Source organism: Callionymus lyra, chromosome 9, assembly GCF_982586985.1.
Source record: "Callionymus lyra chromosome 9, fCalLyr1.hap1.1, whole genome shotgun sequence".
NCBI classification, from domain to species: domain Eukaryota; kingdom Metazoa; phylum Chordata; class Actinopteri; order Syngnathiformes; family Callionymidae; genus Callionymus; species Callionymus lyra.
The window spans coordinates 8,713,284-8,740,800 of record NC_141826.1 but is presented as its reverse complement, the minus strand read 5'-3'; the positions used below and the strand labels follow the sequence as shown (position 1 = coordinate 8,740,800).

Genomic DNA, 27,517 nt, shown 5'->3' with positions numbered 1-27,517 from the left:
TACATTTTTATTTCAATTTTTAAAGCAAAAAAAACAAACAATATATGGGCGAATATAACCGGAAGGATTTGCTGCAGACGGGGGCACAGTCTGGAGCCAGTGGGCACTGTTGATAAATCCCCCCCTGATGATTTGGACGAGGAGCAGGACCACCCATACCGTCCTCAGAGTGCCTGTAAAACCATCCCCCGCCGCTAGTGAGTGGATCAACAGTCTCAGGTCCGCGGCCTCTAGGTGGCAGCACTGCACCAGGATTTCCTCCTCCCAGGTCGTCGAAACAACAAACCGAACTACGGAGCAAGCGGGTGAGACAACGTCCTAAACCGCCTCCGACCGCCACTTTTGAACACTTTTCCAAACATTCACTGAAAGATTCAGAAGCGGCGCAAAGCAGATCAACTCGGGGCTGCATTTTTCAACAAGGTAAGTTAGCTGTAAAATGGCGGAGAGCTCTGGAAGTTAGTTGGTTAGTATTTTTTGCTAGCCTTGGCTAGCTGTGGACGTCTGCCTCCACCGAGCGGCTTCGCTAGCTCGTTACTTTGGTGGTTAGCACGCTAACAGACTGTATTTTTGCCACGTTGGCCATGAATTTTTAATTCGTTTCCAGCAATAACGCGTTCTAAGTTAAAGCAGCCTGGTAACTCTTTGTATATTTGTAAACAAAGTGTTTGTTGCTTATGCAATACGGTGCTGGAACTCCCGAGGCAAGATGGAGGACGCAAGGACGTGATGTTTTTTTTATTTAGCGCTAGCTGTTAGCACGAACCTATTTTTGAGGAGTTTTCGCCATTTTAATTAAAACAAATGAATTCCGCTTGTCTGCGTTTGCTTTTGTCAACCTTTTTACCGAGACTTGGGGGCGGTTAGAAGCGAGCCGAGACGTCCCCGACTGTCGTTGTGTGCTAGGTAGCATTAGCTCGCGTTAGCTACGGTGGCGCTGTTTTGTTTTCATGGTTCCCCCACAATTGGAGTAGTTTTCAGGGTATTTGTTGGTGAATATTGTACACGTTTACCTAATGTTCGACACCTGGTTGTGTAGGCGTACAATTCCAACAATTATGCCGGTAAAAGACGCTTTAAAAATCTTCGTGTTGCTAGTCGCTGCTAACACCAGAAGCGCACCGGCGTCAATTTTGACAGGACCCGACTGAGAGCGCAGCCATGTCGGCGATGTTCGTAGAGAGGAAATCGATAGTTTGTGCTCCGTTGAGCTTATGGTTAAAACATTACTGTGGACCCTAACTTGTTCATTGTCTAGTTCGTATTCGCGGGAACATTTTATGGGTCACTCTCGCCAATTTGGCGCCACTTTTTTCAGTCAACACCCATGGAGGAATCTCGTCGTATAAACGAGTGTTTCATGAAAACGTAAGATCGCTTTTTAACAATAACTACCTTAAACTAAATCAACGCGGAATTTAAATGTGAATCCAATGCTAATGGCGTTATAGCAATATTTACTACTGTAGTGCGTTGTGAATGATATTTTGCTTACCGTTACTTTAAGTATGCTCGTGTTCTTGTTACTAGTTTCTCCACATATCGACAATACTGTGTTACATTGTAGAACCAGGTGTTGTTTATAATATATTTTGTTACCGGAGCCGCCTCTATATAGTTCAAGATTAAACAAGTGGACTCGGAATGGTTCAGCATTTTAAATATATTTATTCTATCTATCTATTTGACCACATCTCAAAAAAGTTTCACCTGACACTTGCTTTGATGTTCATGTAGTTTTTCTGGAGCTTGCAGTATCTTGTTGATGTTGATACTGTCTTTCGATTGGTCGAGATATCTATGGGGCGGATAGGGCAGTGCCATATTTGGCCAGTGAGGAAGATACTTCACTATGACTTCCATGACGTATCCTGTATACGAAAGGCAGCAGGGAAAGGGAGGGAGCCAATGGCTGTGGGATTGAGCACAACTAGAACACCAGCATCCGCCCCCTGTTACCATGTGAGGCTGCTTTTTGACAACGACTGAGAACTTGCTCTGCTTGGAATCGGCTATATATGTATACGTGCATTTTTATTGTCATCATCTCTCCTTTTTGTAATATTCACTCGATGTTGAAAGCTATGTTTTCTCTGAAATTCTACAGGTCCCTTGTCTCATTTCATCTAAGGTTCCCGAGCCAGTCACACGTATACGTTGTCCAGAAAATGTTGCAGAAATGATAGCGGCACCAGAAATACCATCAGAGTTCGCTTATCCACAGTAAGCACTTGTTTGGAGTAGTGAATTGCTATCATCTGTGCGTTTTATGTAAACATACTTATCCGTTTTTCTTTTCTGCAGGGACACAGACACACGATTCTCATCAGACACAGACTTTTCCGAGGATCTAGATGGAAGGAGTGTCATTTCAGCAAAGGGAAAGGTTTGTTGCAGTTTCTTACCTGTCAATTTATTGTTATTTATTCATCTCCTATACCCTTGTCTGCTACCTTTTACTTATACATATTTTATTGTTGTGTTTTAAATGTTTTATGTATGTAACTTATGTATGGTGACCTTGAGTGCCAAGAAAGGCGCCTTTAAATAAAATGTATTATTATTTATTATTATCTTCTTTCATTCAAAATGTGAATATATATTTTACTTCCTCAGAGTGGGAAGAAAGGAAAGAAGGCAGCAGGGGAGAAGGGCAAAGGCAAAGGTGCTGGCCGGATAAATGGCCACCACCAGGAAAATGGCATGGAAAATATGATGCTCTTTGAGGTGGTAAAGTTGGGCCGAAGTGCCATGCAGGTATGTTTTACAACTTTTAAATTACTAACTAGTTAAGCAGTTTTTAAAGCAATGCTTTATTTTTTAATGTCTTCTTGTTTGTCTACAGTCTGTCGTTGATGACTGGATTGAGTCTTATAAACATGACCGAGATGTGGCTCTACTCGATCTCATCAACTTCTTTATCCAATGTTCGGGATGTAAAGGTAGGTGAAAACAAATCCAAGTTTTGTTCGATTCGATTTTGTTCGGGAGTTGTAAAAAATAAGGCGTACATTGTGAAAACGTATTGTTATTTATGCCACATTCGCTTTTTCTAGGTGTGGTCAGTGGAGAAATGTTCCGTAACATGCAGAACTCTGAAATCATCAGACGAATGACAGAGGAATTTGATGAGGTAACTATAGATGAAGGTTCCTAAAAAAATTAAATTGCATTTGGAAAAAAATGGGTTAAACAAGGACATTTTTTAACCCATCTTTTTTTTTTACAATTTTCTGTGTTTTTTAGGACAGTGGCGACTACCCTTTAACTATAGCTGGTCCTCAGTGGAAGAAGTTCAAAACAAGTTTCTGTGAATTTATTGCGGTGCTTGTCCGCCAATGTCAATACAGTATCATCTATGATGAGTACATGATGGACACAGTCATCTCTCTTCTCACCGGACTATCTGACTCCCAAGTTCGAGCCTTCAGGCACACCTCTACCCTGGCAGGTGAGATATATCTGCATTGTAACTTTGAGATAAATTCAGTATTTCCGATATAAATGTTGATTAAGAAGTTTTGCTGTAGGGATTCATTTATTGTGTTGAATCAAATGATGTTAAAACCAAACTTTCGTGACTTGGCCGCATGTTTCACATTTTGAAGTCTTCCTCTCCAAGATGCACCAAGTCCCTCGTTATGATGATGTTTTGAAGTTATTACTTCATAAAGTTCTCCCCTGTCTGAAATCTCAGCGAATGAGCAGCTACGAGAGTGGAGCCCATTATGATGTAATAATGGACCCCACTTCCAGCTGTAATCACACCCTGCTTGGTTTATAAAATGAGTTCCTTGGAGGTGGAGATTTCTGGGATTGATGAGACGTGGTGACAAACCTCGATGCTTGACCAATCACAGCAGAGTGGGTGTGGTTGAAAGACACTCGAATCAACACATTAGTTGCCTTGTAAATTATAGTTCAACCTACATTCAAATTATATCATCTAAGGAGTTTGGGTTATTTTCACATTAATCCATTCCTTTTTCGAGTTGTAGGTATAAAATGTAGCTTCATATTAATGTCGTGACTGGTGCTCACTCGTCTTCATCTTTGTCCAAAAATATGTATTCAAAAACATCCAGATGCCTCCAAGTCCATCATGTATTGTAGCTGCGACATTACTTGCTAAGTTTTTTTTCGGAACAATTCCTCTTCTGGAGGCATCAATACGAGATGTAAATTACAGACAAACACCAAGGAGGTATTGAGATATTTTAAAGTGCGTTATTTTTGATAATAATCCCAAACATTAATTGACCTGAATACAATTAATGGAATGGAATATGAACGAAATTTGAATTTTGGGTGAGCTGTCCCCTTTAAGGTACCACTGAAATTGTGTGGGTGTGTGTGAATGTAATAACTACGTTTTAATCAATTCAAATTAAAGGAAACTTAAAATAATGCACATTTTTAAAGTGAATTTAATTTAATAGTACAACCAATATTTTTATAGGAGATATTGAGTTGTGGTTGGTGTGTGAGAGGTTGCGTGGTTGACGGGCATTATTTTGTTAATATATGGTTGGCCTTTGGCAGGGACATGATTGCAATAACTCTCTATTGTTGTTTCTATTTAACCAGGGAAGCACAGCCAATTGCTTGTTAATCTTTTAAGTGCTGAATGATTCTGGCAGCTTATTGGAGTTACTCTTCATAGTCACAATTTAGATGCCAACTGGATAGCAGAATGTTGGAGTCCAAACATGATGCTACACTAAATCTATATGCTTCATTAAAGCGGCAAGTACAGTGGCTTAACTGTAAATGAGTATGTTAGTCATTAATCACATTTGGACCATTGCCAATGCTTATGAATAATCAATATTACATTACATCTTTAAAATGTTTTAATTCTGTCTAATATTGGCAGGCATTACTGGAAAAAAAATACATGTTGGCTCTGAAATCAGAGTTATCTCTGTTGTCTTAGAGCTACCCCTCCCCTTCACACACAATAGAATTCATTCCAACAAACAGAATAGCTAATATCTTTCATGGTGGTGAAAGAGTCAATGTTGTTTAACTATGTGGGTGGGTGGGCCAAACATCCAAACAACCCTTTGGGAGACATCTGCCTCTCATTGTATCGTTACATGACTATTGATGAAGTTTAATTATTGCAAGTAGTAGCAATATCCAAACATAAGGGACTTGTTTGGTAGCAGTATATCTGAACATCCTGCAGTTTAACCTGGAGCAAATTGACAGTACATTTTCTATGCTAATCACCCTCCTCCCCCCCAGCCATGAAGTTGATGACAGCCCTGGTGAATGTAGCTCTTAACCTGAGCATTAACATGGACAACACCCAGCGCCAGTATGAAGCGGAGAGGAATAAAATGGTTGCTAAAAGAGCAAATGACAGATTGGAACTGCTACTGCAAAAACGTAAAGAGGTAAGAATGCACTAATGGACATTTGGAATGCTATGAACTTAGGGGTTCAGAATTGAAATGCATGACATGAACAATATTTTCAATTATCAATGGATTTGGGCATGAATATGTACAGCTGGTGGTCTTTGTGTCTACAGTTTTTTTTTTGTCTCTGCATAGTTGCAAGAACTGTGTGGCTTGTGTTGTTGAACAAGCACAAACATGAGAGTATTGGATGAGGATCATTACATTTGGCAGCTGTAGATAAGCACTTCTCCTTTCATTCAGTCATATTGTTTTTCTCCATGTTGCCAAAGTCTTTTCTGGTCATTCGCTGCACTAGAGTAGAGCTATGCATATCATAATTGTCTGCTGCTTAACATCAACCTCCAGGGGTCTATTTAAGAACTTAATAATGTCATTTTTTTTATTGGAAAGTGTTTGGGTTTGATGGACCTTCACCGTCTTCCTGAACATCATAACTGACTTACGAGCGTTAAAGTAGTTATATAACCGCTGAGTCCCATAGGGTAACCATCTGCTAGTTCACAGTGCAGCATGGTGGCACAGTTGGCTGTCGCATATGTCTGATTATGCTAACAACCACCATTAACTAATGTGCCGTGGTCTCTCTGAGCGTTTCTTGAAATGTATGTTCTTGCTTTATTTAGCTCCAAGAAAATCAGGATGAGATCGAAAACATGATGAATGCAATCTTCAAAGGAGTGTTTGTCCACCGGTATCGGTACGTTTCCCCATATGGCTCATATATTAATATGGATGGATGGATCATGTCTAATAAATGTTTTCTGTCTTATTCACAGAGACTCGATAGCGGAAATTAGAGCCATCTGTATAGAAGAGATTGGCGTGTGGATGAAACTCTACAGCGATGCCTTTCTCAACGACAGCTATCTAAAGTATGTTGGATGGACGATGCATGATAAGGTAATACCAACCTGCTTGTTCCTTTCTATTGTAAAATCAGTTGACATGTATTATTTATGACATTAAGACTGTTGAGGGGAAGAAGTACATACTTCACTGTCATTTGAGGATCCCACTTCTGACACCATTTGAGTTTTCAGACTTCAGAATCGTAAACTTGTGTTTTCTATGTTCTTAAAAAAGATTGTGGTGCATAAACATGAATAATCACATGAATATCAGTAGGAATATCACATGGCATGCTTTTCAGAAGAGTCGGATAATGTGAATTTTTCATTATCGAAGTGAAAAATATTTCTGTTCAGCTCTCGTAAGACATGTGACGTGCAGATCGCATAAATTCTCCTTATTCATGTTTTCAGCAAGGAGAGGTGCGTCTAAAGTGTCTGACAGCTCTGCAGGGCCTTTACTACAACAGAGAGCTCAATGCAAGACTGGAGCTCTTCACAAGCCGATTCAAGGTCAGCACCACCTGCTGGATGTTTGAAATACTGACACATTTCTTTAAGATGTTTGTTTTATGGTTTTTAGAAAGGGGGAACCTAACTGTATTTTTGTTTTCCTGTTAGGACCGGATTGTCTCAATGACCTTGGATAAGGAGTATGATGTTGCAGTACAAGCAATTAAATTGCTGACACTTGTCTTGAAGTACGTGCGTCTGTTACTACTTATCTATGCTGTAGTTATTTTTTGGAGGGAAATTGAAGTGAATTATCGTGTAACCCATCTTTTTTGTTGTCTCTGCAGTAGCACAGATGAAGTGTTGACACCAGAAGACTGCGAGAGCGTCTATCATTTGGTCTACTCGGCACACCGGCCTGTTGCTATTGCAGCGGGAGAGTTCCTCTTTAAGAAGTAGGTCTTGAGTTTACAACTAACAACATTCAACACAATCCTTGGCAGATCTAGTTTTCTTCTAACCTCATAATAGTTAATTTATATTTTTAACATTGTTCTTTAATATATTCTTAATCACAATCCTGTATTTGTTCCACGTAATTAAAATAAAATATATTTTAAATGTGACTGCACTTGGGTAATGTTGTTTGTATACTTATAGATTGTTTAGCCAGCGAGAACCAGAAGAAGAAGGCGCCCCAAAGAGGAGAGGGAGACAAAGCCCAAATGCCAACCTCATAAAGACGACTGTCTTCTTTTTTCTTGAGAGCGAGGTATACAACATTAAATGGTTTTAAAGCTGACAGCGCAGTAGAAAATGACTCACTGTCACCTGAAACTGTTTCCATTAGCTCCACGAACATGCAGCTTACCTGGTCGACTCTCTCTGGGAATGTGGTGCTGAGCTACTGAAGGACTGGGAATGTATGATCAGCTTATTATTGGACGATCCTTTACCAGGAGAGGAAGGTATGTTATGACTTCGCAGAATCTATTGTGGGCATGTGGATCAGTTTTTTTTTTTTTTTGTATTGATGAGCAATTGTTGGCTCTTGCAGCTCTGACCGACCGACAAGAGACGGCCCTGATCGAAATCATGCTGTGCACTGTGCGTCAGGCCGCCGAGTGTCACCCGCCAGTCGGAAGAGGCACAGGGAAGAGGGTAAGATTGTCATTATTTAATTTAATGAATTTGATTAAACTTCACTATTATTAAAGGATTTTTTTTTTAAATGTTAGTACTAATGAAGTCATTGAGTGTGTAAAAAAAAAAAAAAAAACAACAAACTTGCTGATTATTTTCACATCTGATTAGGTCATGACAGCGAAAGAGAAAAAGACTCAGCTCGATGACAGAACCAGAATGACAGAACTTTATGCTGTGGCCTTGCCCCCTCTACTGTCCAAGGTGTGTAACTGCACTTTGCATTTCTTTTTCTGTGGTGACTTTCTTGTTTTTTGATCCATTCCTTGAAACGTTTTTTTTTTCTTTTTACCAATATTTAATTTTAATTTTCTGTGTCTTCTTGATGTTACTTTCCACAGTATGCAATTGATGCAGAGAAGGTGACCAACTTGTTGCAGCTGCCTCAGTTCTTTGACTTGGAAATTTACACCACAGGTCGACTGGAAAAGGTAAATCATATCAAATTCAAATGGTTTAACCTCATTTCCAACTCATCGCTGCTCTTTCTATCACAGCACCTTGAGTCTCTGCTGCGTCAAATCAGAGAAATCGTGGAGAAACACACAGACACTGAAGTTTTGGAAACCTGCTCCAAGACCTACCATGCTCTCTGCAATGAAGAGTACACTATCTTTAACAAGGTTGACATCGCCCGCTCCCAGCTGCTCGATGAGCTGGTGGATAAGTTCAACAGGCTACTGGAAGATTTTCTACAGGAGGTGAGAATTTACATTTTTTTATTATTATTTTATGTGGTCTTGGAACTTTTCTTATTGGTATTTGTCACGTTTCCGGTGTCATGCATGTGCAGCCTAGAGGCTACATAACTACAGTTGTGTGGCCCTCAGGTCAAAAACTAATCAGGTGAAAATGTTTAGAAAGGATAACCGTTTAAACTTTGTAGTTTATTCCCCAATGTAAGTTGGTTTGGCCTTTAATTTTCTTTATTTTGTGTCTGACTTTACTTCCTTACAACTACTTGGAGTTGTAATTAAACATTGAATTAAACTAAATATTCCTTTAATACGTAAAGCCCTTTTTCCTTTTAAAAAAACGTTTTCAGGTAACATAGATGCAAGTTCATATATTTTAGAGTAAAGTGCACTAGTTTCGTATTTTGTACATTATTGCAAGTCCAGATATTTCATAATTTAACAATCAGCTTTTACACTTTTGGTATTTGCACTTGCCAGATTTGATTTTTTTTTTTTTTTCATGCACCTTACTTTTTGTGATACTAATCGTAACTTTGATGGATTTCTTTTTTACTTTCCCTTTAATAATCTTTTCAATTTTTTTCTATTCCATGTTTCTAGGGGGAAGATGCTGATGAAGATGATGCTTATCAGGTTTTGTCGACTCTAAAGAGGATCACAGCTTTTCATAAGTATGAATCAAATGTCCACTGAGTCACTTTTCATCCTAATGCAAATAAGTGATGGTCTCATCTTTTTTTGCTTGTCACAGCGCTCATGATTTATCTGGGTGGGACCTTTTCACCAGCAACTTCAAGTTGCTTAACACGGGCATTGAGAACGGAGACATGCCAGAACAGGTAATTAAAACGTATCTATTAACAAGTTTATAATGGCACATTTGCAAAGCTTTAATTAATCACTTTTTGATGCCGAGCAGATAGTCATCCACTCACTACAATGCACCCACTATGTCATCTTGTGGAACTTGGCCAAGTCGTCTGAGGGCAGCTCGAGAAAGGTGAGGTCTCATTGCTCCAATAGTACATCTTGCTGGCAGTGACCTAGAAAGAAACTGGGGTGCTAATGACCTTTAACTCTCTTTTGTGAATCAGGACGACATGATAACCCTGAGGAAGCAGATGAGGGCATTTTGTATGATGTGTCAGCGCTACCTCACCAACGTCAACACGGCTGTTAAAGAACAGGTAACAGATGGAATTAAATGTGTCGCCTTTCTAGTGAGACAACAATTAGTCATGGTCTTCTGTGATCTTTATGATTTAATATATGTAAGAGGGGCAGTGTGAAAATGTCATCTTTTTTTTTCATTTTCTTGCAGGCATTCACCATCCTTTGTGACCTCCTACTCATCTTCAGCCACCAGATGGTGTCCGGAGGCAGGGAACACCTGGAGCCTCTGGTGTATTCTTCTGAGGATTCGCTTCAGAGCGAACTACTAACCTTCATCCTAAATCACGTTTTCATCGACCAGGATGATGACACAAATAGCACAGGTGACTAAAGTTTTACTCTGGATTATTAAAGTGAAATTGAAACCAGAACAAAAGTTTTCACTTGTTTTTTTCTCTCCCCTCTTTTAGACGGGCAACAAGATGACGAGGCAGTCAAAATTGAAGCTCTACATAAGAGAAGAAACCTTCTTGCGGCATACTGCAAACTTATCATCTACTGTGTTGTGGAGATGAAAACAGGAGCAGACATCTTTAAACAATACATGCGGGTGTGTACACTTTAAACATTACATTTTCAGTTGTTCAATTTTTGAGATTTTGTTTTGCTAAACTTATTTTTTTGCATCCTATCAGTATTACAATGATTATGGAGACATCATCAAGGAGACTATGAGTAAAACCCGGCAAATTGACAAGATTCAGTGTGCCAAGACCCTCATCCTCAGTTTACAGCAGGTATGAATTCGAATATTGGTCTGAAGCTGTTATTAATGACCAGCTATATATCTTTTATCAATGTTGCCTCCATAACACGATTGCCAATTTCATCCTTCCTGTTCTTTTATAGCTTTTCAATGAAATGCTGTCGGATCTGGGTCACGGGTTTGATCGATCCTCATCTTCATTCTGTGGAATTAAAGAGTTGGCCCGTCGGTTTTCTCTGACGTTCGGCCTCGATCAGGTTAAAACGAGAGACGCCATTGCCATGCTGCACAAGTGAGTGTTCATTAAAAACGGATGATTGAATGTCCTATATTGTCAGAGCTTCCCTTTTGTACAAATGCCAAAGTGTTGTATTGTCTTCATATCAATGGATTATAGTAATTATACTGATGAGAAAATGTCCTGTAGTCCAGTTAATCTACTAGTTATTGTCTTGTCATTAGTCTTTTGGTCCCCTGTGCAAACGTGTTTTCCTGTTATTGTTTCAGGGATGGAATTGAGTTTGCTTTCAAAGATCCAAGTCCTCAAGGAGAAGGAGGCCCTCCCCTCAACCTGGCGTTCTTGGACATTCTCAGTGAATTCTCATCCAAGCTCATGAGACAAGACAAGAGGACTGTGTAAGTGTTTCCTCTGACGAAGCTGCAGAGTCTGCCACAGATGTTTCTGTCAACTCACTCTGACACATGCATGATTGGTGTGCCTGTTTTCACACACCATTTAGAATGTAACTGGGCTATATGCAGTGTTATGTATGCACGAGTTTTCTGCATCTTACGTGACCTCCTGCTTCTTTGCAGCCACATGTATTTGGAGCGCTTCATGACGTTCCAGATGGCGTTGCAGCGAGAAGACTGCTGGCTGCCCCTCATTTCCTACCGAAATTCCCTGCAGGCCGGTGGTGATGACGATACCATGTCGGTGATGAGTGGCTACTCCAGTAGAGGCTCTTCTGTTCGCTCCAAAAAGATCAAGCCTCCTGCTGTCACAGCTGGAACTTCAGCAATCAAGCGGAAGCTGCCAGAAGGTATTAAACAAAATACCTCGTGGTGTGAAATGCTTAAAACTTCTTGAAATCCTTGTTAAATTTTTCCATGATGCGTTGTTATGAAGACTGAAATCATTTTCACTAGGAAAGAAAGGTGGGGAAAAAAAAGAGAATTTTTATGATCGTAAGGAAAACCAAAGTGCACCCAAGCAAAGCTTTGGTTTTCCAGTATACTTCAAAAGTAATCATCCAAGAAGCAGACTGTTATAAGCTGACTACTTGACCAAAGTACTTCCAAAATGTGATTCATCTTCGTAAGACCGTTACTCATTACTCAATTCACATAAACACTGATTTGATTGAATGTAGACTGAAGTATACAAGCATGAGTTATAGCTAAAATTGTTATTTCCAGAAAAATTGCTTTTCAAACAACAAATATTGAAAAGTTTAGCCAGTAATTCATTGACTAATGGCAAACATTGGGTAATTGAATGACTATTTAGAGCTATTAAGAGGTAAGGTATGGCATCGTTGTGGCTTTGGCTCATTTCAGTTCAGTGATTAATGTCCTTACTTGAGTTATTAAAAAGTAAAATTGTAATAAAGAAAAATAAATCATGCTAATGGTCCAAGTTAATGGAGGCCGTAAAAGATGATAATGCATTAATGGAACATATTTAGTTTTAAGACGACTCTTCAGTGCTAAACTGCCCTCAAAACTTTAATGAATTCATTATAAAACAATTAAACAGACAGTAATGAGGTAAAAATCACTGCTAAAAACTGTGACATTAACAGACTACATTTAAAAAATGTGCACATTTAGCTTCTTCATCTCATATTAAGTTAAGGAAAGGGGAGCATATGGCAGGACCATCTGAGCATATTTCTGTGAGGGTTCTGCAGCTTACTTTCGGTGTCTGAGCCTTCCACAGCCAGTGTTTGAATTGGTTGCCAACCACCTGTAAAAAGAATAAACACCCAACAAATTTTTGTTAATCCACGTGAAAATGATCCTTGGTTTGTTTAATTGACTTGATTCATCAGTCAAGCGATTAATGGGTCCACTAGTAATTATAGCCCAGCCGTGATATTGCAGCACGAATACCGGTTCATGCCAGATGTGCCTCTGCCAGCCAAGCTGAAGGCTGAGCAGTAGAAGCAGATGGTGAGGAAAAGTCAAGAGAGTCAAACCGTCCTTCACCATGCGCATATAATTTCTCCATTAAATGGCCGGCCTGCCCCCACTTTCAGTCCAGCTTAAAGTGGTGCCACCAAAGTCATTTTGTTTCATTTCAAATAATGGCCTCGTTGTTTAAACTAATTCTCAAATGCCGGTCATTTTCTTTGCAGAAGAGAGCAGCAGCAGTGAAGTCTGGCAGCAGACCATGCAGACCCCAGTCATGATGGCTACCCCCCACCTCACATCCACCGCCATCCGTGACCCCAAGAGAGGTCGTGATGACAGCTTCATGGGAGTCTACGCCCTCCCTCACGACCAGCAGCAGCCTCATCAACACCCGCAGCATCATCCGCAGACGCCGCAGCACCACCAGACGCCCATGGACTACAAGTATGTACTTGGTATTTGCAACACGACCACAAGAAGAAAATGTAGAACAGTGTGATATTGATGATTTAATCTTGTCTTGACGCTTCATTCTATTAAATTTCATTCACATAATATTGACTAAACCTACCTTCCAGAACGCAGGAGAAAATCCATATTCCAATCTTTCCCTTGCTAAAATTCTATTTTCTTTGCATCCTAATTCCACAACTCAATATTTCTTGATAACAGCAGGAGCAGAGCCAAGCAAATAATTGGCTGTCGTGAGATGATTATGTGAGAAACATGAACAGGCAACTTGAACGGATTAGAAAAGTAATGAGTGTAAATTCCCACTTGTTTTTATTAATTTTGAATAACCGATTCAGCAAAACACATTCATGATGTTACCTTGAAACCGCAAAATGGCATTTTTATATTAAAGAAACGTGTGTTTTTAGTATTTGGCTGCCCATTTCCAAAAGGTGTAATGATGTGTTTTGGTTTTAGCTCCCAGGTAACGTGGATGCTGGCTCAGAGACAACAAGAGGAGGCACGTCAGCAGCAGGAAAGAGCCATGAATTACGCCAAGCTCAGATCAAATCTGCAGCACGCTATGTAAGAAAAAGTGCAGTCGTAGGGTTCGCGCTTGTCTCGGTTCATTTAAATACATTTTTGTTTTTCGGCGCAGACGTCGCGGTACTGGGCTTATGGAAGAGGATGAAGAGCCAATCGTGGAGGATGTGATGATGTCATCGGAGGGTCGCATGGATGACCTCAACGAAGGCATGGACTTTGATACCATGGACATTGACCTGGTGAGAGTCGAATCATGATCAAAATTGCTTTTGAATATGATCCTGGTTAGTAAGTTAAGGACCGGTGATGCACACCTGCTGGCTAAACTCATAACACAGTCTGAAAATATGCACAAAAATTATAAATTATTAACTATTCCTATTTTGTATAAATTAGCATATTCTGATGAACTTTACCTAAATCATGTATATTTCTTGACTATGTCGGTATTGGATTCAATTAGGTTAAAATGGTAAGGTTAACATACTACTACAATTAGTTTTCAACTACTACATGAAAGGATGTTATGTTTCTAATCATATTGCGACTAAAGAAATATGACTGTTGTTCTTGGTATATGATGCAGCTTAATAGAGACATGCCTTTGTCGTAATATAATATAATATGATTAAAACTAAAGGGTTGAAATGCAGAAGCTATGCTTACAATATATTTTGATGCTTTAGTAACTTAGCCAAAATGCAAGTTATTAAAATGTTGTCGGTAGAGGATGCTCTACATTTTTCATGGCTGAAAAAGTGGCCCAAAGCTATTAAACATCTGCACAGAGTAATTTCCAAACTGCTTGGAGACTCAGATGTGAGTCATAGCCAACAGCTGGCTTCAGGCCGGAAATGTGAATTTATTTCGAGTGACAATCAGAAGGCTTTGGAGACAGCTGGATTTACTGACAAAAGTGCAATGCGAGGATGTTTTCATTTTTGTTTTTTGTTTTAAAAAATATATATATAAAATGTCGCTGCAGCAGAACATATGCAGTAATCTTAATTGAGTTTGGATAAGCCGTACTACAGAACGCTCTTTGTCACAGTCTCACAAAAAACCTCTCTGCTGTTTGGATCTTCAAAGACGAGCGAGCCGCGGGTGCATTTGGCAAACGTCTGCACATGAAAAAGCATCATGACTAATTTATATGACCATTTGCACAAACCCCACAAAACCATGTATGAACGTAAAGCCGGAGTCCAATTGAAGACGGGAAACGTCTATTTTGGATGCTTCTTAGTTCTGCACTTGTGCAACTGTCATGTCGAATCAAGCCGAGAAGTGGCACAGCCTTGTTTCTCTCTCGATCTGTCCAAAATTCTTTGAGCGAAAAAACCATCGTGTTTTTAACTAATAAAAAGTCACTGAAATTTTAATGAAGCTTCAATTTCTGTCCTAATCGCTTCATGTTTCCTTCCCAGCCTCCCTCCAAGAATCGCCGCGAGAGGTCTGAGCTGAAGCCGGACTACTTCGACCCTGCTTCCATCATTGACGAATCGGTGAGAGATTTTGTATCTTTTGTGCTTCTCCTAGTCTTTTGTTTGCATCTGAATGTCTCAGTGGAGTCAGATAACGGCATCAACATTTCTAATTATAAGTTAGTTTACATTATTAAAACGTCTTGTGTGATTAGGTTGAAGATACTCCTCCATTTATCATTAGCATCCACATTCTCATGAGCTAAATGATCTGTGTTATAAAGATAATTGAGCTTTATGCACAGATGTATTAAGGCTCAATTAAAGAGAGATCGGGCCAAATGGACTAGAATGTGTGCACTTTGCATGCAGCCTGAGTTTGGTGTAACCAGGACTGTTGGCTCAAAGTGGCGACCAAGAACAGACTGAACCAACAAGGAGAAAGTAGGGGTTTATTAAAGACTGTTAAAACCCTTGGATACCTGGGATTGGATTTTAAAGATCTCCTTAAGCTGTGATTCATTGCACTCATTCCATCAAGGACTTAACACTTTCATGACCCTATGAGAGTTCAGCTGCCCTTGATGTCAAAATGTTTCCATTTGTTTTAACAGTGGGACCACCGAACTTGAATCGGTTTTGTGTAATTGTTCAAATCACAAACTTTTCATAATAATTAATGGTCTCTCCTCCGTCTCACACACACGTTCAGGTCCAAGTTCACTGCATCAGAATCAGAAAATCATTATTACCAGTCATTTAAAAATAACAGTTTGTGGTGAAAAATAGGAAATCCAATTAATGAAATTAAATTAGATGAATAAGATATCTGACTTCTAAACAAAAGTGAAAAGTAAATTTTAAACATTAAGGTGCTAATTTTGACCATGTTTTATGTTGAATTCTAAATAAACAAAAAAAAAAAACGGATTCGTGCATCTTTTTGAGGAAGAACTTTTGTGATATTTACTTTTCTGAGACATTTGAATAAATACATTCTGTTCTCAGTGTAAATAAAATGTACATCTACAATTACTTGAGGGTTAGGTTATCTGCTGAACTGGTGGAGAAATCAAGCCCCCTTGTGCGTCAACTGTTGGCTGCACCCTTGATAAACTAGAGTGCTTTAATTGTTAAATCACAACTATTAAAAGGAACAGTTTGTGATGAAGATTGTTCATGTTTTTTCTGCGGTTTCAATTGTTTCTTATTCGGTCGTTTTCATTGAACTTGTAAATGTGGTCTGAGAGCTTTTGTAGAGTTGGGCCGAGACAGGATTGAGGGCTAGTACTTTAACCAGCACCAAATATCGCTGACTTCATTACTACAGCAAAATAGAGAGCCAAGGTGTCAGGCAGGGACTTTTACGAAAGGAAAGCTGTACGTTCAGGTATGTCTGAATTCCTAATATTATCCTAATGTTTATTGCAGTATGCTAGGTGATAACATTGTTTAAGATAGGTAGAGGTCCTACTGCTAGTCAAATATAAAGTGCAGGTCATTCTTTTGTAATATCAATTCATGACTTTGCTCAGTAACTCTTGCTAACATGTAACCACTTTCTTCCAGGTGCTGGGGGTGTCCATGTTCTAAGCTAATGTCTGGATGATTTTGACGCTGGGAGGACGGAGGAGAAGCTTTGTATTTAAAGAGAATTTTAGATGCGAACACAAATGTGTTTTTCTGTAAGAAAATGAGAAAAAAAAAAACGTTTTTTAAAAAAAAGAGTTGTGGCTTGTACTCCACGTGGACCAATGACGACCCACACTCAGTGTTGCTTGCTCAGACAGGACTTTGTTTCCAAAATGTACTTTTTCTAATCTTGGGTAAAGCTTACTGTCGAGATCTAGTCTACCAGGCCACTTCCAAAACCTACTAGTCATGAGAAAGATCCATCATAGCTTTTTATTCCTCCTTTTTTTCCAGGTGGGGATAAATTGGTGTGTTTTAACTTAAGACATGTTTTTTTGTTTAACCCTTTTTACAATTGTAGTAAGTTACCAGGTGTGAAGTAGTAATTTATAAACAGACTGTAGTAGCTTGCCTGTACTGTGTTAGCCCAGTGGATGGAGGTCTTTTTTTTTCTTTTTTTTTTCTCTTCTGTTTCCGTGCTCCTCTGTTCCTCCCTCCTATCGCTTTCTTCTTCCGGTCGTTGGACCCGATGAGGTCCAGAGAAAACCACTGGTGGTTAAGACGTGTAGTATCGGTCAGGATCCCTTTATGCTGTGAAGATTCCCAGAGTCCAGCGAGCGCCCCCCCCACCCCCCGCATTGTTTTAATCAAAGACAGAATACTTCCCCGCAACCAACCAGTGCGGTTTCATCCCAGCGGCGCCACCACGTGGGCTCGGGGAGAGGCCAAAATCGTTTTGTTTTTATTTTTCTCCTCCTCGTATCGATCCAGCAGCATAATGTTGACATGGGTATTTACATTTTAAATAAAAGTTCTATATGAATCGGTGCTGATTTTATAAATGTTTTGGTTTTCATATTTTCAAGTTTGAAGTCGTGCATCGAGAAAGATTTTTAAATTTGTATCGTTATTCTGTTTTTTTTTTTGTCTAGATGACATCCCTGGCTTTATAACTCTTTTTTTTTCTCTTTTTTTTTTCTTCCTACATGTGAATGCGTTTGGTTATGACAAAAGACTCAGCTTTAAGGGTTTCCTCTACATTCACAGTCCTGTCACCAAAATTCTTCAAACGTTAGTCACAGGACGAACATGTTGATTCAGCAGCAGCAGCGCTGTGGCAGCTAGACCAAGCTTCACCTTTTATTTGTCTCTCTCACACGCATACACACACACACACACACACATAATGAAATGTTTTGTCTACTGAAGTTTTTGATTTTGTGGTCATTCCATGCTAAAGCCTTAAACATGCTGGTGAGCGTCACCTCCTCTCATAACAAATCTTCCACGTCTGAGGCTCCGTCATGTTTAAAGGTGAATAATAACAATTGGCTTCTTCGTAGAAACATGAGGTGGTCGGATGTAATGTGATAACGTAGATCAACGGCCTATTACGTGTTTTTGCCTAATTATTTTATGTAAGTAAAAGAAAAACTCTTTAAAAGAAAAAGTACTGTTTATTGTTTGTTACCACTACATTGGTATAAATCCTTATTAGATCATGTGTATATATACAAATTTTAATTTCTTTTTTTGGCCATTTTCTGTGTTTTTTTTGTTTCTCTTCCTGCACTCTTGCCTAAGTTGTCTATTATCCCGCCCTTGTTCAGTCTGTTTTCTGATTTGTACTTGTCTGGAGACAGTAACTTTTGAATAAAAATCAACACATTTCTTTTGTGGCACACGTTCACTGACTGCCGATGAGGTCTCCACACAGTTCTGGGGAGGCCAGATAGTGGTGCAGAGATTGAGAGAACTTTGGGTTCAAAGAGAACCTTCGACCATTCTTAACAGTATGTTCTATAAGCGATGCTTGTGTTCACTTCTCTGTTTTTGTCCCACAGTCTAAAAACAGGTTCACTCTAAATTGCCTGTGAGTGGTTATGCCCTGAAGTCTTAAGTCAATCACTGCATCTAAATAGATCAAAGTTTATTAGGGATTTAATTTACTTGAGCAGCCACCAGGTGTCACTGGATTCCACACAACTGTTTTCCTTTGTATAAAATATCCCCTGTACGCACAAGGCACGTGTTGTCTGACAGGCCATTTGTCTACGTGTCCCTTTTTAATTTTTCTGAAATATTTGTGTCTTAGTTTATGTACTATTTGGAAAAAAAAAATAATCACTGTGTCTTTGCTTCTCTACAGTCAGTCACCCCAAAGTTGTCATTTTAAACATGAACTAAAGCGGTGTTTGTGTTGCAATAACTGATGGACTTATTTTAAAGAATAAAGTCTTGAAAAGATGGTAAAAATAAAAAGAAGCAAACTTTTAACAGGATACATGCTTTTTTAATGTACCTCGAGTAAATGTGTTAGACTCTCAAAAACACCCAAAATCAATATAGTATATAAATATTTAAAATATATAAATATTGAATTTGAGATTCTAACGTCTTTATTCAAGGTACATTCAAAAGCATGTTGTCTCCAGTTTAGTCAACAAGTTTTTCTAGATTCAGTCTTTTTTTTCCTGACATATTTGACAAAATTTGAGATTATAAACTCAAATTAAAGGGATCAAAAATCCGATTTTAAGTGTTAAAATGCTACAGAAATTAGTCATGAAGTCCTGCGCCTTGTTAGTACATAACATCTTTGTGTAACTGTTAGTGTTATCAGTTTTATCTTGCCCTTTAAAGTATATACTTTATTGAGTATTGTTTTGATTGTTCAAGCGCTTTGTGACCCTGGTCTGGAAAAGCCCTATACAAATAAAAATGACTTACTTACTATTTCTAATATTTATGAATTTTTTTTATATTTTTTTTTAAATGGCAACATTTTAAAGTAAAATGTCTTATTTGTGACATCAGGGACTAACAAAAGTAGTGTCTAAAACCTCCTTTTGGATACCATTTGCACCTCTGACTCACCTTAGACATGCCACTACATGACCTGGCATAGAACTGCCATCGATTCATAACCACCAGCAGGGGGAGCAATAAACCCAGTCTTCCACTTCCTGAAAGCCAACATTCTCATCTCATGGTGTCACTCTGTAATCTACTTGTTTGTTTCGGAAATGCTTTGAATGTGCAAATCTGCCTCCTTCATCTCACAGTCAGATCTTGCGACTGTGCTTCTGCACCGACTATCAAACACTCGCAGGTCGCTGTTCTCTCCAGAGACGGAGATTGAAATAGTTTCTTCTTCTTTTTTTCATAAAAAAGTGTGTCGCTGCGACCGCTGAAAGCTGCAGACTCCATTGATTAATAAGAGCTCAGATGAATGCCGGTTGTATCAGAATTCCGTCCGGTGGCTGATACTTGAGATGCTAATCCATCTCTGGGCGGAACAAGAGAACCAGGGGCCTGCATGTCTGCCGCACATGTTGCTCATGCAGAAAAAGGAGACAAACCTTAAGCTCCCGCCGTGTCGTCAAACCCGTTTTTCTTCGGAGGTGTTTCATTCCCACATCCTGTCCCTCAGTGCCAAAACAATTTTTCACTTGACTTTACTGTGTAATTTGTTCCCACGGCGGTACATCTGCCGGAGCCTCAGCCGGGTTACGTTGGGTTTCTGAGGTCAGGGCTGCCTGAGTTTTAAATCAGAGCCTTCTATTTACTCCTGATAACCCCCGAGGCCCTGGGCTCGGTCAGTCAAAGACCGCGGGCCGCGGGTCAAGGAGGACGAGGAGCTTTCGCGATGTCTCGGGTTTTTCTCATACTCGTGTAATTGACACGTCGCCTTCAGCTTGAAATTCAGCCCGTGTTTCCATATTATTGATTACAAATCTCGCCAGAGCGTCGGCGGTCTGAAGGAGAATAAGTCTTTGGCGGGTTTTTTCCTGAAAGAAAAAGATAATTCTGAGGATAAATCATTAACGGGAGCACCGCTGCTAATCTCCCCAGCTTTGGAGGGCAGAGAGAAGCCCCGGAAAATCATTTACCCGGACCTGACTCGGATTAAAGTGCACGTCCAAACACTCACTCAAGTGTCACTCCATCAAGAGAGATCTTTTTGAAGTACATCATCTGTAGATGGCTGTCTCGAAGCCAGTGATGAAGCTTCAAGAAGCCTCGTTTTCAGGTGTGACACTGTAGAGAGTTTTATCGAAATGTTTCAAAACTTAAGATTGTAGAGGAGTGAGTGATTATCTCTGAAGATAAAAAAACAATTATTTATGAAGCTTAACAGCTCATCTCTACTTCAGCATTTTCGTTATAAACAAGCGGTCAAATTTAGCCTGTCACGTTAGCATCTAGCTTGATCTGTTGTCTCCTCCATCAAACACTGTATGCACTGTACGTGTAGTATAGGGGGAAATGTTCAAATCTACTTACTTTGTGATATCGTCATCGAAAAGTTGTATATATTGACTGAATATTCAGGGATTATTTTAAGACACTGATGGCACATTGGCCAAATTTGTTCCTTCAGGTGAGTTTATGTGACTCGTCAGAAGATAAAATGAGGAATGAAAAGACAATATGTCAGAATCATACTTTACATAATGGTAAATATACATTTAATTCAGCTGGTTACCTTGACTGCTAAAAGTTTTTGACCCCTTGTGTGATTGAGGTTTACCTCTTCAAAGGGTAACATGCCTGACTCACAATGTTTAAATGCTGAGTCACCCTCTCCAAGATGCATTAAGTAACCTTATCACGACCATGTTTTGAAGTTGTTACTTTATAATGTTCTCCCCCGTCGGAAATCTTGGCGAACGAGAGGTTACAAGCCCATGATGAGCCAGCTTTAATCACACCCCTCTTGGTCTATACGAGTCCCTTGGAGGTGGAGACTTCTGGTATCGATGACGCACGGTGACACACCTAGATGCTTGACCAATCACAGGAGAGTGGGCGTGGTTATAGAAAACAAGGTTTAATCTCCTGATCAGTTTAAGAGTCCAATGAGTCGCCCTTTAATGTAGACGGGAGGTCTAACAGACAGTTTACTTAGTGGTACTCAAACCTGATTCACCACCCTGCTTTTTACTGCCCAATTTTTAGTTGTCACTTAGCCCAGCTGGGGGCGCTATGCTCAGATTACTTTTGATCCACTTATTGCACAAAAAAGAAATGCCCTCTAGAAGTGTTTTTGTCAACTTGTTTTTTTTTCCTTCCAAAATATTGATTACCACCGCTTTGTAACTGATGGTTTTAAGATAAGCGTAAGCTTCATTTCCTTGTACTGAGTTGCCTCGGGCAAATTATCCCACCCGAGAGAGGTCTGGGTATTTTGTTTCTGAGCCGTCCCCTAGCGAATAGAAAAAAGTAGTGAGTATTTTCACATTGTTCGGTAAAATCTATCTCAGGTTATATTGTCAACTCGCTGTAACAAAGATGTCAAGGTGAGGGAGCTCGGGAGTGAAGGATCGATGCTCATAAAACAGGCCGGGACAAGTCAGAGATTCCAGCGGTACGCTATGAATAGACCTCCGTGGGAACCCAGCTCTGACTGGTCCACATGGCGGGCGCAGCAGGTAAAAAGTTGTGCTGCAGAACTGACGGGATCATTGTACGGAGAGGACAGGAGCGACGGGATTAGTCTGTCTTCGATACTAAACGGTGCGAGATGGTCTCCGAGTGTGGAGGGAATCTGTCATCAGCGGAGCCGCAGGTGGTCCGCAGGGTCGCGGCGGGTCATTCAGCTCTTGTGAGGCGAGAAAACAAGACGTGTTCTCAGCTGGGAGAGCGGCACTATTTACCCTGGAATAGGATTCTCTGCACCTTCCTCTGCTCGCCCCGGTGTGTTATTGTTGTGGAGCCACTCACACTGGTCCCCGCGGACCCCCGCTCACAAATCCCTCCAAATATCCCTGCGGCAGCGCCGCACGCTCCAGAAGGTGGAAACACATTTCACGATTAGGTGGGAACCTCACAGCGGCTCCCGGGCTCTGCTACAGCAACCTGGACAAAATACTTTCTGTGTCCAGAGAACTTACAATTATTTGAGTTCCATGGGGAGCGTGATCCAGGTGAACTTCATACATGTGACACCCTTCATTCAACCACCAAAATAACAGTTTCAAAAAACTGAAAACTATCAACGCACTTCGATCATACATTGTTAACACTGAATGAAAAACACTGCTACTACTACTACTACTACATATACTGATTCTACTGCTCAGTTTAGTACTACTAAATACTCACTTCCATTACTAATGCTACTGATACTACTGCTGCGGCTACACACATTATTAGCACCTTTGCTAAATGTACTGCTATTGCATCTTCTACTATTCCTGCAATATTTCCACTACTCATAGTACTCGATTTACCTTCTACTACAACCACTACTATAACATATCGTCTTTGTTGTCTTCTTCTTTTTAATGCATCATTTTCTATGTACCCTTCCTTCAACAAATCCATCTTTACTAGCTACTTTTACGACTTTTACTTTGGTTAATGAGGCTTTGTAAAACAGCTGAGTTGAAAATTATGCAGCAGAGAGTGCCATCTAGTGGCCTATAAAATGTATATTACTGTATCAGGATACGGTGTCTTAGCTACACAACTGTATTACAAGGCCTCATCAACCCATCACTAACTAATACTGCTACTAGACAATGTACCACTACTATTACCACTATAACAACCTCTTCTTCTCGTAGTTTACTGCTAATATCATTGTTATATATACTACAACAACTACTTCTACTATTCATACTACTATCACAAATACTACTTCAAAAAATACTCCCACTTTTGTCATACTATAACTTCAAACATTTCTAGCGTTACTATGTTTTTCCTGATACTTGTTACCTTGTGACCTTAGGGCACTCTGGTTTCCATCCACAGTCCGATAACATACAGAGACTAATTGACGAGTGGTTGTCTGTCTTGATGGACCGGCCAGCTCTCCAGGGTGTCCGGTATTTTAAGGCAGGTATGAGCTCCTTCCCTCTCTGTGAACCCGTAATAAGAAGAAGCAACTTTTTTACAAACTGTTTCGACCTCCATGCAATAAAATCAAGACATCATCTCGCTCATAACTAACGGCTTGGTTAAAGAAATTTAAGTTCAACACATCTAGCGAGGCGGAGAAACAGTTGGAGTCGATAAACATTCCGAAGCTTTCCCCCGACACTAATTAAAACGCCGGTTGTCATCATCAGTTTCACATCGTGTTAACTTAGTAGGACAAATACGCACTTTGCTTGTTGACAAATATTACCAACGCAGCAAAAGGGGCTAATGATAAAAATCCAGAGAGAGTCAAATCTACAAGTACAAGTTAAAGGATCGCCCTGACCTAAATTAAAATCCGATTAGCTACATTACGAGCGCAAATAAACGTCAGCGCTATTAAGGCAGGAAATGAATAACATGTTTAGCTCGCTGGCGCGCTTATTAAGTTGGCGGCCATTTTTTACATCCCTCCGACAGTTTAATATCCCACCAACAACAAAAGATGTGTCACAACGATTAGATAAGATATTACAATGGCTCATTTATCCAGCGGCTTGTCTTACTCAGCATATTTACAGTCGCTGTTTTAAGCGCTCGCTTTTTTCTGGCTCGCAGTAATGGTCGCAACGGGAAGTTGCTTTTCTGTGATTTTTTTTTTAAAGGGCACAAGAAAGAGAAATGTACCCGGGAAATTGATGATGTGGTGGAGCAAATATGAGCTTGTCCTCCACGAGGTGAATGGGCGGAGCTGAGAAAAAAATGACGGAGAGGCTTTTCTCTTAGTATAAATCAGCGGTACAATCAAGATGGCGCCGAAGCCGTCATTTTTCTCGCGCCGCAACTCCAAGAATCTGCATTTACCCCTTTTTTTTTTTCTCACACTTTCAAATCCCTCGCAGCCCCCATTCAGAGGTGACCCCGCCGATGACTGAACGGCCGGCGCCGGGGCCAAGGCGCTCTGCTAAATCATGAGTCCCCAGTAAAAGTTTGGATGAGCGTCTTATAAGGGTGTGATGAGACAGCTCTCGTAAAGATGACGGAGAGTGGCGCGAGTCGCCGGACCCTGCCAGGAAAACCCCGGTGATGAACGAGCGCCCGGGACACCTCCGCTAATAAGACTCATCTCCTTAATTGGTTCGGCGATATGGTCGTGCAAATGGCCGAATGTAAAAAAAAAAAACGTGCGATGTCCATCTTGGTGCTTGTTTCATCCGTGCAATGCACATAAGAGAGATGTGTCTGCGTGCACGGCTCCTGATTAGCCTTCACACTTCCTCTCATTACAGGAAGCGAAGCCCTTCCATCGCCTGCCAAGATTTAACACCTCGCTCAATAATCATTTATTCAATCTATTCTTAAGTATTTTCACCCGCCGGGAAGATGGAGGTTAGGTTATGTATGATGGCGGCGGCGTCTAGTTTTGAATGGGATATGATGATAATTATAAATCCAGGCCGGAGACGACAGGGGGGCTTTGAAAGTTCACCAGGTACGAGGGCGATCGGGGGGGGAGATGTGAGGAAAAAAAGGAGCGACAAGGGGAGAGAGTGCAGGCGTGCCGGGTGAGAGCTGGTCCTCGTTAGCACACAATTCATCAGGCCCCGGTGAGGTCGGGGGGTCAGGGAGCCCTAAGGGGAAGGGTGCAACCCCTCACCCCTCACCCGTGACCCTCTCCTCGCCAGCACCTGGAGCTGCAGGAATTCCCTCATAACATTAACTTGTAACTTTTGAGTCTCCATAACCGACCGGGTCCCGGGGCCCTCAAAAGATCTGAATAAAAGTCTTGGGTACGATCGTTGTTTTTTGGGGGAGAAGGGGTGACCCCCGGGGGGCGATGGGGAGGAAAAAGGAAGGGAGGAGAGGGGGCGACAAAGCCGGAGGAAGGGAGGAATGGGAAAAGAGGGAGGTCAGGGTCACAGCTGCAATAAAGAGGTCAGAAATGAAAGATGTTTCTTCGGCCCTGACCATGAGCCACGCGCACCGAAAATAGTTAATAGACTCGTTCATCCGTCATCTCTGGGGCTCCGTCCAGGTGTGAGTAAGTCGCGTTACAGACCTGGAAGCTTCTGACTTCCTAAGCAGAAAAATGTGCCGGGGGGGGCCTCCTCGCCCTGGCTCGGGAAAAGTCAGGGTCATCTTAACCCCTGCAATAAATATGACAGAACGGACTTAACTTTATATCTGCTCTTCAACTTTGACACCTGACCTTTTGCTGGTTCGGCCCGACCTCCTGCTCCCTCCATATGGCTTAATTTACTTTTGAATAATTTTTTTGCTTTTTCAAGTGATTGATTGACAGCCGATGGCAAGAGTTAAGAGGCTTACGGCCTAAAACAAGAAGAGCCGGAATGCTGCGCCTTGCCTTGTGTTTCTGCCTCTTTGCCGCCCACTCTTAATCCACTGCCGCTCATTTCTTTATTTGTTCCTACAGAGCCACTTTTGTTGTGCCTTTAGTTTGGAGATGGAGCAGATGCCGGTCCTGATATTCCCTCATCCTGCAGCGCAGCTGAGATAAGGGCAGATTTATGCCGGAGCGAGGGAGCATGGGAGTAATTGCTGTAGCTTTGATGATGCGGCTGAGAGCTCTCGCGTACCCTCCACTGCTTACTAACAAGGACATTCTTAGATTTAGGAGTTTTGTCGCTGGGAGTTCAAAGGGGTGCTGTTGTGCACTTCCTTTTATCTCAGGTGCGTTCGTGATGTGTGTAGCTGCGTCTGTTAAAGGTGTACCACACCCGCGGGTGGGGGGGGGCGGGGGGGGCGACGGCGGTTGTGTTGCCGACCTCCGGAAGTTTAGGCGACCTCCGTATTTATAGCTACAGCGCTCATGCTCGGCTGCATCCGTATGACATAATCACAGTGACGGATAACATTATCTCCAGATAAGGTTATCTCGGTGCTCCTTCAACGTAAGCACTCATTCCCAGAAACCGTGAAGGGTTTGAAAGTCAGTAGTAGCTTGTAGAGATCGCTAAATGTCACATCTGGTTTGGAGACGAACTGCAGACATATAAAGTGCGCGACCATCTCGTTCCCCTAAAAAAAGACTCAAGTGCCACTGAGGGCCAGGGTTCATCCGAGTCTATCACACAAATGATTATGAGTTTTCTACAGACAAGGGCTCTATTCAGCTTAGACTAGGTGGATCTCAGGGCGTAAGTAATGATCAGATTTCTTTCTTCCTATCTGAGAGTGCCATGTCAGAAGAGAGTGTGGAATTTGAGTTTACTGGATATCAAACAGTCGACATTTGTGGAGATTTTAACCAGAGACCTTGGTCACTAAGTTTGTTAGCAAAAGCCAAGCAGTTCCTTCTTGTCAAATCATGTGTTTGCGATTTAACTTAACTGTATTAAAAAGTGTAAAGTATTTTTTACAACTTGTTGTTCAACTATGAATATGACGAAACATGGAGTAGAGACCCTCGTCCCTGGGTAAAGCTAATCCAAATCGCATTAATGCTAAGTACTTCTGCTTTAATTATAGATAGTGTCCTTTAGCGATCATTGTAATCGGTGATGTAGGATGATTGTATACAGCTTCACGCAACTGTCTGCTGGATTTAAAAAAAAAATTGTGAATCTCTCGGACGTGGTACTGGATGAAGCCCAAATCCTCGCTACCAAGCCATGACCAAAATATCTTCTGAATCGTCAATCCAGCAGTAAGGAACTCATTGGGAGTAACCACGAAGCAAAACGAGATAGACAGCGTAGGCTAGGGTACATGTTATTGTTGGACATTTTTCTCTTGCAGTGTCAATAGAAATAGTTTTTTGGAAATTTGTTTACGTGACAATACTTCCGCATATCAATCTTCTTCGGCCTGCTCAACATCACCGTTGTACCACGATACAATGTATCATGATACAGTGTCTTTACTACACAGTTGTATCATGATACAATGTCTTTACTACACAGCAGTATCATGATACAGTGTCTTT

The 27,517-nt window shown here is 40.8% G+C and overlaps 1 protein-coding gene across 1 annotated transcript; it reads left to right on the top strand.

Moving 5' to 3' along the window:
• The first annotated feature begins 213 nt into the window (after positions 1-213).
• stag2b (STAG2 cohesin complex component b) lies at positions 214-18,372 on the top strand. The gene is made up of 34 exons (XM_087799889.1): positions 214-423; positions 2,108-2,223; positions 2,305-2,386; positions 2,617-2,757; positions 2,846-2,942; positions 3,057-3,133; positions 3,247-3,451; positions 5,251-5,402; positions 6,053-6,126; positions 6,206-6,329; positions 6,692-6,790; positions 6,899-6,978; positions 7,078-7,185; positions 7,391-7,502; positions 7,581-7,698; positions 7,788-7,891; positions 8,045-8,137; positions 8,275-8,364; positions 8,431-8,634; positions 9,232-9,302; positions 9,383-9,470; positions 9,551-9,631; positions 9,726-9,818; positions 9,953-10,127; positions 10,215-10,354; positions 10,440-10,541; positions 10,654-10,802; positions 11,018-11,146; positions 11,327-11,553; positions 12,871-13,090; positions 13,577-13,684; positions 13,758-13,884; positions 15,073-15,150; positions 16,639-18,372. Exons 2-34 carry the CDS (start codon positions 2,180-2,182, stop codon positions 16,660-16,662), a joined length of 3,816 nt encoding a protein of 1,271 aa, XP_087656015.1. The 5' UTR covers positions 214-423; positions 2,108-2,179; the 3' UTR covers positions 16,663-18,372.
• The last annotated feature ends 9,145 nt before the right edge of the window (positions 18,373-27,517 follow it).